Source organism: Sander lucioperca, chromosome 22, assembly GCF_008315115.2.
Source record: "Sander lucioperca isolate FBNREF2018 chromosome 22, SLUC_FBN_1.2, whole genome shotgun sequence".
NCBI lineage: Eukaryota > Metazoa > Chordata > Actinopteri > Perciformes > Percidae > Sander > Sander lucioperca.
In genome coordinates this window covers 1,799,563-1,812,314 of record NC_050194.1, presented here as the reverse complement: position 1 = coordinate 1,812,314, position 12,752 = coordinate 1,799,563, and the positions used below count along the sequence as shown (strand labels likewise).

At 40.4% G+C, this 12,752-nt stretch overlaps 1 protein-coding gene across 6 annotated transcripts in view; it reads right to left on the bottom strand.

The window, feature by feature from the left end:
* The window catches only part of LOC116055648 (RNA binding protein fox-1 homolog 3-like), a 651,886-nt gene that overhangs the window by 296,526 nt on the left and 342,608 nt on the right, over positions 1 to 12,752 (bottom strand). The window contains exon 1 of one of the 6 annotated variants that reach the window (XM_035997781.1): positions 5,277 to 6,177. The exons of the other annotated variants lie outside the window; for them this stretch is intronic. Coding sequence (XP_035853674.1) covers positions 5,277 to 5,294 — 18 coding nt within the window. The 5' untranslated portion in view covers positions 5,295 to 6,177. Of the gene's footprint in view, positions 1 to 5,276; positions 6,178 to 12,752 lie in introns of those variants that run through there. 6 annotated transcript variants of the gene reach the window in all.

Genomic DNA, 12,752 nt, shown 5'->3' with positions numbered 1-12,752 from the left:
CAGTATGTTTTTTGTCTGAGAGAAAGAGAAGAGGTAGAGAGACTTGGTCAGCAGCAGTGATGAAGAGGAATAGCTAATGTCAACTGCACTGGCTGCTGCCTCGGTATCAAAGCACCCTGCTTGCTTGATATCTGCAGACAGCCATCAGTAAGAGACTCCCCATCATTAACTACTGTACATCACACCAGACTGAGAGAGGCAGAGAGGCACTGAGACAACAGGAGGAAAAGATGATAAAGCGAGAAAGAACTCTTCAAAGAGACAGAAAGGAGAATGAGGGCAACAAAGAAAAACATGACCGAGGCAAAGATCGACCGAGTTCACCATGGTGTAGTTACTTAACCTCTGTTCTTTCGCTACTCCTTTCTTTACTTATTTACTTTCCCTTACTCTTGTGCTTGAAATAAACCCTCGTACTTCATCACTTATGGAAATTCAAACCCCATCGTCAGCAACATTGGTGTGACACCAAACTTTAAATAAACAGCATTTGTAGTAAAGCAGATGTTCTTTTGCCAACAGCCAGTTAAAGGCAGTGTGGCATGGGTGGATCAGGAGGGAAGAGGCTGGCTGCTCAAATAACAGATTTTTGCATCTTTAAGCAATGTAATCTGAACAGTGTTTCAGCAACTTCACCCTGTGATGGTTGCTTGCTCACAATTAGACCTCTTATACTCCATACTGAACCCAGGAGTGTCGCACTAAATAGGGTATACGCCTGAGGGGAAGAGAATTTCCATTCAGAGTTACTTCCCATGCATAGTGTTGAGTATTAAGTTCTGAAATTCAGAAAAAACTTGAAAGCAACCGAAAGCTATGGGTTATATTGAATCACAATGCAAAGCTTGTACTAAAGCGTTAAGGCAAATCCTTGAGGTTTGCTGTTAAACAATACACACTGGTCCTCTTCAGCACCGATAGTTTGGAAACACACACTTGACTTGATGGGCGTCCCTGCACTCCAGACAGCCAGGGAGAACATGCTAGAAACCTCCTGTAGGTCTGCAATACAGTGGGCTTCATCAGGCGAAGGTCAGTGCATGCTGTATTGCGTTGTTTCTAGCTCCACACTGCACGTCAATAAAAAGCCTCTTTTACACACCTTCAGCTGAATCACCTGTCTAGGCCCAACTCCCATGACAGGCACTGCAGAAACACAGACTTGCCCTCACAAATATGCTCACAGTGTGATGGAGCTGCTAATCCACTTGATGTTTAACCCTGATAATGGGATATACTGCAGCTCAAGCATGCCTGGACCCAGATAAATGGTGGATGTATACTTGAAAATGATGTGTGTATCACTTTCTATGCTGACTCTGGGATTTATCAAAGAATGGAAAGAAAAAAAATCTTGTGTGTTTACCTCCAATTAAACGATATGCTGTGTCTAAGCATACTGTGAAGTCAAAAGTGGATACGGGATGCGATCCTTTCCTATTCTGCTCTGGGTTTGAAAACATCTTGATTACTCTACCGGCTCCTACACTTATTGATTGTTCATTTCAGGATTATGTAAATTGTGTTATTAAGTGTGTGGAATTCCTCTTTCACACAATATCCCAGTAATGCTTTCGAGCAAGAACAGCAAAAAAAGCTGTTTGTGCTGTAAAAATATAAAACATCTAGTTGATCTCATGTCTGAATAAGTTTCCCTTACATAAAAGTGATGACAGCAATCTTACTAAATCAGACCGTATAACATGTCACCTCCAACAAGTCTGAACTAAATCTTGTCAGATTTACCTACAGGTTAGAGCAAAATGAGATTCAATACACAGAGGGATATTAAATGTCATTATCATCTGCACAAATATAATAAAATCATGTTAATAAACAAGAAAACACTTTGAATGAAGTCCAGAGAATATTTTCATGTCAGATAAGTGGGTATTTTTATGCCTTGTATATATATATATATATATATATATATATATATATATATATATATATATATATTAACACTGCTGGCCCTGTCAAAATCAAAAATATATTGTTTTCATAATTAAACGCCTCTGAATTCAATTACTTTTTCAGTACATTACAATTATATTTCCAGAAAGAATATGGTTATGTTTTCTGAGGAGCTGGATTTTCCATGTCATCTAAACGCATCACAGCTCCGTGTACCAGCACTAGTAGTATTGCTAGCCTTTCAGTGAAGCCGCCATTTCCCATTTGATTATAACTTTGACTGACGTGTGTCATCAGCCAATCAAATTTTGATGCGTAGTGACAGAACGCCCCAGGGGCCCAGCGATGCGTCGGCACTAGCCCTCGCTGATGTCATCAACAGATCTTACATATATATATATATATTTTGCAGGAATGTCTGTCTGTCTGTCTGTCTGTATGTTATGCGCATATCTCTCGAACCATTAGTCCGATGGATTTCAAACTTGACAGGTGTCTTGCTACGGGCATGAGTAAGTGCAGTGCCAGTTTGATGTTGTTTGGATTAGAAATGCAAAAGATATTGTTGGTAAAAGAAGCACACATTGGCTTTTGCCGCTCTAGCCGCTGGCCACTCCCTATATCTATCTATCTATCTAATTTATCTATCTAATAAAGCGAGACGTATCTGTATGTGTGTCCATGTTTGGGGGGAAGGTAACCTGCACATCACACGCCACATGCAGAACCCTTTACTTTTTTTATTCCTTCACAGCGTTGTGCAACGCGGGAAAATCTCAGAGTTGAACCGGGCAGACACAGCACCCTGGGTCAGGTTAGTTAAGTCTACTGCTAACTTAAAACACTAATATCATTACCATCACCAAAATACCCCGGCCAATCAAATCCATACTTCACCGTTAACCGAAGAATTCTACAAGCAGCAATACCACAGGCCAAGCAATTGCCCGTTCCACACAGGCACATTTTCCACAGGCACTGTACTAGTATATATTAAAACACCAAACAACCACAATGATAATCAAACCAGGACTCCCTCCCTAACTTATTTTGCAATACAATTCTGAATATCCAGGAACATGCTTTATGGGGAACTCTTAATGTCTCATTCATTCTATTTAAAACCCATCAGTGATGTAGCCTGTTGGACAACTGAAAATACTCTTCTTCCTTCATATTATTACTTAACAGTGAACAGTGCTCAATTTTGTGCAAATATTGCAGGACCATTGTGGTTCTTTCCAGACATAAAAATCCAGTAAATGAAATGACACGACAATAAACGTCTCACCTAAAATGTAAACTTACCCAATAATATGAGCTTCACTTGCTGAAATGTTATTACCTGTTTGGGTTTACTTTGACAAACTGTCATGTGATGTTGCCATGCTTTAAAAAAAAAGCAATTAATCACTGTTATCATCAGCACATATCTCTCTGCAACATCTCATTAATGAGCTTGGTTTGATTTTGTGTTGTAGATTCAGAAATTGTTGAGCTGACTTTATTTGCTGTGGGTGACATCTCTAATTATACTAGCCTGTTTTCTAAATTAATATTTTGTTTAATAAACCAAATATACCAAACAGACTGGACCTATGTAGCCTTTGATTAAAGAACTTGAGAGATAGGAGGAGCAAGTCTTGTCTTACGCTGGCAGTGGAGGCCTTTTTTCAGACTTAGACAGAAATTTCAACCCAACTTGTTGTCAGGGTATCTTTCTGTAAGGGAATTAGAAGTACTGCAGCATCACACAACAAAAACAAAACAGTGTTCATCAATGCAAATAACAAACAGTTGTGGGATTATTCTTACTCATTATGTCAGTGATGGAAGTGCTGGCCGTAATTTGATACTTTGTGCTCACAGAGAAGCCACCGGCAACAGAAGACACAGTGTTAGATACTAGAGGTTACCACTGGTTTTCTATTCAATCCTTAAGAACTAGTTTGGAATTATAAATATGCACAAATATATCTCTGTCATGATAGCAAAATAAATTTGGTTCTGCTGCATATCAGCTGTTTTGACCCAATACCTTTGTGTGTCTAAGTTATGTAGGTGTTTCCGATTACAGATAATTTCCAGTTTTTTTCATTTTTAAGTCATATTAAGTGCTGACTGAGTAAATTAAGCATGTTATGTTGTATTGATGAACAGGACAGGCTTTGTGAATAATGTCAGCAAAATGAAAGAGATTTCGTTTTTGTCAACAAGTTACAAATATAGATAATTAGATACATTTTTATTTGGGAAAACTCTGAGATAGAAACCTTTGCACTGTCAGATTTTCTGGACAACGCAACTAAGAAACAATGTGTTGTATAAGTAGCTTTTATATTGTAAATCTCTTCTGGTTTTGTATAGGAACATGCACAGTATGTGGTATGCAGCAATGCCTTTCTTTGGAACAATAAAGTCAACTGAAAGTCTCTATATGCTGTACATGTGGCATTATTGTACATAAATTCCATGTGTGATGATAGACTACTTTACTGGTACGACGCAAAAATTCCTCAACAACCATTTTTGACCGTTCCACATTCATAGCTAAAGCAACAAACAAACACACACAAAGTTTCCAGGAGTGTGACCACAGCAAAGCCACAACAGCCCCACATCACATGCAGCATACTGCATTAATTACCTGTAACAGCCTGCATTGACAGCCAGTCTGTAAAATAACTTAACAATTACATCATGCTGTCTGAATCTCTAATCTTGACTTCCTTGAAAGATAACACACTCCTCTACAGATGGGAAGACAAATCTCCCAACTTGTTGGGTGGCTGTAATCCTTTGAAAAAAAACTTAAACTTAAAGAAAGTGTGTCTGACACTTTGGAGATGCAATGTTCCCTCCTGGAAGACCACATCCCTGTGTATAAGTGCATTTTACAATTCTAAACGTTCCATTTTTTTTTTTTACATATGACCTTTAAAACAAAGAATAAGTACAGTTTTTGCTGTATCGCTTAAAGTAAAATCTCTAAGGTCAGACTTGTAAAACAAGACATCATGCTCTTGCTTACTACAGCAGCAGAGAGGGAAAGTATCACTGTAACAGGGGTGTACTCTATCAATGCCAATAAAAACGCTGGATCATTAGTAAAGGGCCGAGTAAGTGGGAAATGATATAACCCTTTATGCCTTGTCACTTTACTCACTCTCTCTCACGCATGCAGCATCAAAGAAATCCTTTGCTACGCATTTTCTGGTATGAGATGATAAAAAAACGATAGGATCAATAATCACACATCTTTTTGATCACACACTGTATGTCAGCGTACAGCATGCCTTTGCTTTATGTGTCCCTGGTCCCTCAGTAGTGTTCAGGAGCCCCTGCAGGGCCTTAGTACTCACCCAAAAATACATCATCATCTCGGCTGAGAAGGGATGGGAGACCAGAGGGTGGAAGACGGGGATATGGAAAGACACCAGAGAGGCCAGCGCTCTTCCTCTTTTTCCTCTGTCTGTTTCTCTTTGTTGGTGTGTTTTTCAGTACGTCTGTCCTGTTCTGCACTGATCTTCTTCTTCAGTCACTTGGCTTTTTTTTTGCCAGCTCTGCTCAGTGTTATCTGACCGACAGCTAGTTGCCCCTTTGTTTGTGGTTTTGTAGCGGAGTCCCTTTTATGTGTCCCTTTGCCCCTGAAGACAGTCGGTCTTCCTCTCCCGCTGACTCTTCCGAAGAGTGACTTTGTCTCTAAGAGTCGCCACTGGGGCTCTCACACTGCTTCTCCTCCCCTGAACCTATCAAAAAACTCTTCTTCTGCTTCTTCGCCGAAGGGGAAAGAAAGAAAGAGTAAAGAGAGAGGCAACAAGGAGAGAAAGTGCTGTGAGGCGTTGTTACTGTACCTCCCCTCGTTTATTGTTTTTGACTTCACTTCTGCTGCTTCTTCTTCCTCCTCTTCTCCAACTTGCCACCTTTTCCTGCCTACTCAGCTCTTCCTGCCTCCTCTTTTTTTTCTTTGCTTGCTGTAAACTATCCTGCTCTCTATTTCACTGGCATACACTAAGGCTTGTCTCTTATTCTGAGCGCACTCTCTCCCTTTGCTTTCCTTAGTCTCTCGATCCGGGTAGCACCAGTCCAGCAGCTCTGTTTTGAAGGGAGACAAGTCTGAGACAGACTTTCTTCTACAGCGTTCCTGGGTGAAGAGCGCTGGAAAGGCTGGGGGGTGGGAAAAGCTGGAGATCACCACAAGGTACAGTAGCACAGAGGCTTTCAACCGGGAAGAGACAAGTGAAGAGGGGGGACGGGCTGAGGGGATTGGGGGGGGGGGCAGAGAAAAAAGGCAGAGAGGGAGAAAGAGAGGGAGAAAGAGAGAGAGGAGAGAGGGAGGGAGTGAAATGAGCTGGTGGAGGGATGCCGGTGTTGCAGACACACGCTGGGTAGTGGATGATGACGACAGGCTGCGTAGAAGTTCTGGGAAAGCCGATGGAGGAGCCGGAACAAGGGAAATAAGGCAATATGAGAGAGGGAGGAAAAGACATGCACAGAGCTGAGAGAAGGAAGAGGGAGCAGCTTGGCTTGTTGCTGCTTATGGTAAAGAGCCAATGATACCAGCCGGTTTCATTAAGTTGCACTGGGAGCATCGGGGAGTAGGAGGATTGGAGGTTCGGTGGTGGTGCGTGTGGGGGTAAGAGGCAAGAGAGCCATCAAAACAAAATACAATTTAGGGTACTTGTGTAAGAAGAGAGGGGAGGGGTCGGTGGAAGCGAAGTGAAAGAGAGCTAAACTGAAGCTGCTACCTCTCTTTTTGTTGATCTTTTGTTCCCTCCGTTTTCCTTTTCTGCAGAGAGGGAGGGGAGGTGTATGCTCGTGTTAATGTGTAGAAATGTGTATGTGTGTGTGTGAGTGTGTGTGTGTGTGTGTGTATGGTGGTGTGTATTGGTTGGGTTGCTGAGCAGGTCTGGCCCACAGTACTGCAGAGGGAATATTGTAGGCTGCCGTGCTCAAGCTGTGTGCACATATGTGTGTGTATACGTGTTTTGCATGTTTCACTCTGTCAAATTAGTTTGCAAATTACTTGTGTCACACAAACACACACACACCCCGAATATATGTATGATGAAGCAGATGCAAAGTCAGAGTGGACAAAACATATTAGTGGTCAGTGTGTGTGTGTGTGTGTGTGTGTGTGTGTGTGTGTGTGTGTGTGTGTGTGTGTGCACATGCATACATTTGATGGGTGTGTTTGCAACATGGCTGGGCGACAGGCAGGCAGAGGGAGAGAGGTGGGTGAGGGTTGGATGTTGTAGCCTGCCTCAGCACTCCCCACCCCAGTCAATACACCACTGAGGGAAGTTGCCACGTTAACCCCTTCATGTCTTAAATACTGCACTGCACACATTAGACACACTGGAAATGCTGGGCCACTCTTGTGTCACTGTTTCTGTTTGCCAGAATAACACTGCAGTTGAAGTCAATTTCATTTTCTATTCAGAGCTGAGAAGTACAAATGACATTCACATCACATCTGAAATGAAATAAGTTTAATGTTAATAAGTTTTTCTCTCCGTACAGGTTAAAAAAACATAAATTAGTCCATCTAAAAACAGTTTGCATAAAGACACATTTCTGTATTGAAATGTATTTATTTTGACTCAATCCCAAATTCACCATCCTGCTGCCACAAATCATTACTAGAGAAGTGGTTCCCAAACACTGGGTCAGGCTTGTACCAGGCCTCAGAACATTTGCTACCAGGCCATGAGTATGATGTAGAAAAGAAATCTCTATATTAACCGTATAACTTTTTGGCTATTGGCCATTTTTGCAGTAATTCCCATAATCCTTAAAAATAAGGAAAAGTGAATACAAGTCATGCATACCATGATTAGCAATCAAAATCCTTTTCTGATCACAGCAAATCTAAGAGAGTAGCATGGCAAGTCATAATACATATTCTTTGCATGTACAAGGTTGGATTCTACACGGCTGATTCAGAGAGATGGTTTATGCATGGGTTTAGCTCTTTTTTTTAACTCATCTACTGCAAATGTAGAAGGACTTATTTTAAGATCTGCATTGGAGGATACATTCCATATTAAAGTTGCATCAAACACTTTCAGTGTGGTGAATTTTGTTTTCAGTTTAATCCAGTTTTTGGAAGGTTATGTGTATCATTTCATCATCAATAAAACATTATCACATTAATTTTAAAACATTGGTATAATTATTCCAAACAAACAAGACCATCGCCTCAACCCTGCATACAGTTTTACATTAACTAAGCTGGATTTAAATGGGAATGTACTGAATGTATTTAAGGCACAAAAGCCTTACAACACAAACCATGTGGACAGCACCATGCCCACACCCTCCAATGGCAAACATCTCAAGTTTGACATTTACCAATGTAAAAAAATAATGAACTAATTCATAGTTAAAGTAGATTATGAATACCAATTTATCTGCAGCCATTTGTGCTGAAATTGGTTTTTAAGACTTGCTTGAAATGAGGTCATTTACATACATGTATGCATGCCTGGTGTGCAACCTCAGCTCTCACTCTCCTTCACTCCTCCCTTTGAGACGACCAAGAACTCAGAGACGGGTTGGCTTCTCTCTTTTTTTTTCCCTAGCAACTACCATTCAAAAGAGAACATTTTCCTATCAAATATGAGCGTCATGCTATTTCAGGTCTGGGTCATGAATAAGTTAGTCCAGACTGTGCATGTGAGTGAGCTAATGCAAGAAAAGACCACAGACTGCTGGTGGGTGTTGTCAGGGTCTAGGAGGAGAGGGGCAACCCCAGGTCAGTCCACACACAGATGTATAGATTATGAACTAATTATACAGAGAGAATGCTGTCTTGATCTTTTAGGTGAAATGTCTCCATGATGTGTGCCTCCTATCATATTCGGTGAGGTGACAGAGACTTCCATGGGAATATTCAGTGAGCCAACCCAAAAGTTTTTTTTCTAAATGAATGGCTTATAACTCACCTATAAAGCATTAGTAAATGATTTATTAACCATTACCTTATAAACCTTTCATAAAGAGAATGCTGTGCCTCTTTCAGAACAGTCTGATCCATGCACTGAAGATGTCCTTCTGTACATAACGTGTTGAACTCTTAATGGTCAACATAATGTTTAACACTGTGTTGGACTGCCCAGTACAGTACCCCCAAAATACACAGGGCCAGAGTTAATCAGAAGATGTTGCACAAATGTGTAGTGTTTTCAATCTGCATGTATTCAGACAATTGCTCATTACGCAGTCAGCTCTTGGACTGCACCTGGGATGCCCTCCAGATACCTTCCGCTACTAAAGGAAAGCTCATGGGAAAAGTTCAGCAGTGGGATTTTTATGAAGTCACTAAGCTCAGAAAGAAAGAAATACAAGTCGGATTTTCATTGTTTTCATTAGCTCTAGCCATGTTAGCCATGTTAGCAATGCCAATTTATATACTATGTATAACAGTTTTTTATGCATACCAACAGCGTAGGAACATGTCCACAGATAGAAGATGGGCAGCACTGTGTGTGCGACTGATTTAGTGAGACACAAATAGGACAGAAGTGCTTAGAACTGTATATTACTACAGCTTTCACAACTGTTGATGCACCAAGCAGCCATGTTGGATGTTTAGCTCGGGGTTTTCGGTGGTTGTCCGAGTTCTGAGCTTGAAAATCCGAGGTCAGGGGGTGTGTTTCCGACTCTGACCTTGGAGAATCCGACTTCCGAGTACAAATGGAATGCACTATGAGCAAGTGGAGGTGGCGATGAGTTTCATATGGATGTCCATACTGAGGTAAATGCAGCCAAGCACACACTTAACAATAGAAGGACAACTTTTGTTGCAGCTTGTAGTGATTTTAGTTTATTGATAGTGAAGTTCAACTTTAAATTTTATGAACACATATCAAAATCCCCTATCCACTGTTTGTTTGCGTTACAGTAATCAATATTGTGTTCATGAATAAAGGTAGCTTTATTGCTTAAGTTTTGTTTATAATAATTGTTTTTAGCTACATACAAATCTATATTTAATGCATTATTTTCCCCCACTGCAACCCTCCTTGTGGCTTCTGTAAATCCCATCTGCTCAATGTTTATGCTTGCTTTTCAGAAACAGAGAACTTTCCCCGCAAAACTAATCATGGGAAATTGTGTGACTTTAGTAAATCCAGCGGAATATAATCCATCTCTGTAAACATGTGTCCCTCTACTATTTGCACGATCCTCCCTTAAAGGACAATTCCGGCGCAAAATGAACCTAGGGGTTAATAACAGATGTGTACCCACTCTGTCGTTCTCTGGGGCATGTCTTCATGCTAATCGAATGTGTTTGTAGCTTGAAACAAGCTAGCACGGACCGCTGATTAGAACGCTAGTATTCGGGGCACAGGGAAAGTAAAAATAAATCGCTATTTGTACCACTAAAAAGGCTCAAAATATCACCAAACTTCAACGGTAGCATAATGAGGGTCCCTGCATGTTAACCGAAGCATTGAGAACTTTGAAAGTGTACAAGTGTACAGTGTTCTTTTATCCTCAGAACCACACTGGTCCAGCTCTTCAAGTCAGAAATGGAATGTAATCTTTCCACCGAGTTCTGTCATTTTGGTCTGGTTTGCTTATTTTAAATTTAGCAAAATCACCCAGCATACTATCATATCGTCAATAGAGCATATGTGCATACAATTCCCTCACTTGACAGATTATTCAAGAAAATGGTGTTAGTTTTAATATATTATTAAAAAAATTTCAGAAAAGGACTTTCTAAGTTTCATTTTATGTTAGCCTTTTTGTGTGTGTGTGACTCAGGGGGGAGACGCTGCTGGAGTCTCCAAAGATAACCCCCCCCCTCACTCCACTCAGCAGCCAGGTAAACAAGACAGGACACCTCTGTTGGTCTTGAGGAGCTGCAGCATTTATTTGTGCTCAAACTGCTGACTCTAGCTACTGTACATTCAACTTGTTATCTAAAGCGCTAAACGTTAACTCTCCTCTGCTCCGAGTGCTCTCTCTGGTCCGTTCACACCGCATCTCCTGTCACGTTCTCTCTCTCTTCAGCAGCATCCCCAGAAGGACCTCAAACTGTCCCACTGACATGGTAGATGAGCTCGCACGAATATTCTAAACTTGTATTGAACAACTGTTGCAATTTTGCATTGCTGCTGGTATGAATAGTTTTGATGCAAAATATACACAGGCGATTATTTCGAATGATTGTGTAGTTAATTTGTCACGCCCCCGGTGTGTGAAGGCCCTACAGTAAATCATCTTCATTATGATAATGTGGACTACTATAGTATCATTTATTTTCTCAGAGCTTGTCTGTGTCTTGTGTTGTATGTAATGTTGTATTTTTTGATTTATATGAATATCATGTTCTTATTCAGTGAATGCCTATATGAGTGTGTTGTATTGTCATTGTCTTTATGTCATTGTGAGTTGTGTTTAAGCAGTTTTGATTTGTATTGTCACAGTGTATATTCTTATAGATGCTACGTGGAAATTTGCACCACGCCCTGCATACCCAGACCTTTGATTGACTGTTTGCATCCCGTAAACACTCTCACAAGCACACTGACCAGACACACTCTCCCAAAAGCTCCCACTCATTTACAAATAACTCTGTTAACCCACAGACCAGCTACATCATTACAGTTATAATCAATAATACCAGTAATCAGAGATACAGCGCTACACGCCCCTCTGTGCTTCCTTCAGAGCAATCACCCATTCATAATCCCATAACCACGGTGTCTGTCCCCCGACTGAGACCGATTAAACCAAACGCTAACAAAAGAGGTGCTATGCTAAACAACCTAATTGGAATTAAAACAACCACTGCAACGATAGAACAGAATAGGAAAATCAAATGTGGACTATTAAATATTAGATCTCTGTCGTCGAAAGCATTATTGGTAAACAAATTGATATCAGATAACCAAATTGATCTATTCTGTCTTACCGAAACCTGGCTGGGCCATGACGAATATGTTAGTTTAAACGAAGCCACTCCTCCCAGTCATAATAATACCCAAATTCCACGAGGCTCAGGCCGAGGAGGGGGAGTTGCAGCCATATTTGACTCGAGCCTGTTAATTAATCCTAAACCTAAACTAAATTATAACTCATTTGAAAGCCTTGTTCTTAATCTTCAACACCCAACATGGAAAACAGTACAGCCTATTATATTCGTTGTTGTCTACCGAGCCCCAGGTCCATATTCTGAGTTTTTATCTGAATTCTCAGAGTTTTTATCATGTGTAGTCCTTAAATCAGACAAAGTACTTATTGTAGGTGATTTTAATATCCATGTGGACGTTGACAGCAATAGCCTTAGTACTGCTTTCAATTCACTGTTAGATTCTATTGGTTTCAGTCAGAGTTTGTATAAGCCCATGCACCACACCCTCGACCTTGTGCTAGAATATGGCATCAAAATTGACGATTTAATAGTATTTCCGCAGAATCCTTTATTATCAGACCATTTTTTAATAACTTTCAAATTCCAACTACCAGACTATACGAAATTAAATAAAAGTTTCTACACTAGATGCTTATCTGACAGTGCTATAGCTAAATTTAAGGAAAATATTCCAACAGCACTTAACTCAGTGTCATGCCTTAATATAACAGAGGACCCTTATGTTAACTTTAGTCCCTCCCAAATTGATAACTTTTCACTACTATTCATCACTAATGGAAGAAAATAAGAACAACCCAAGGTTTCTTTTCAGCACTGTAGCCAGGCTGACAAAGAGTCATAGCTCTGTTGAGCCATCTATTCCTATAGCTCTGAGCAGTGATGACTTCATGACCTTCTTTAATGATAAAATTATAACAATTAGAGAAAAAATTCATCACCTTCTGCCCAC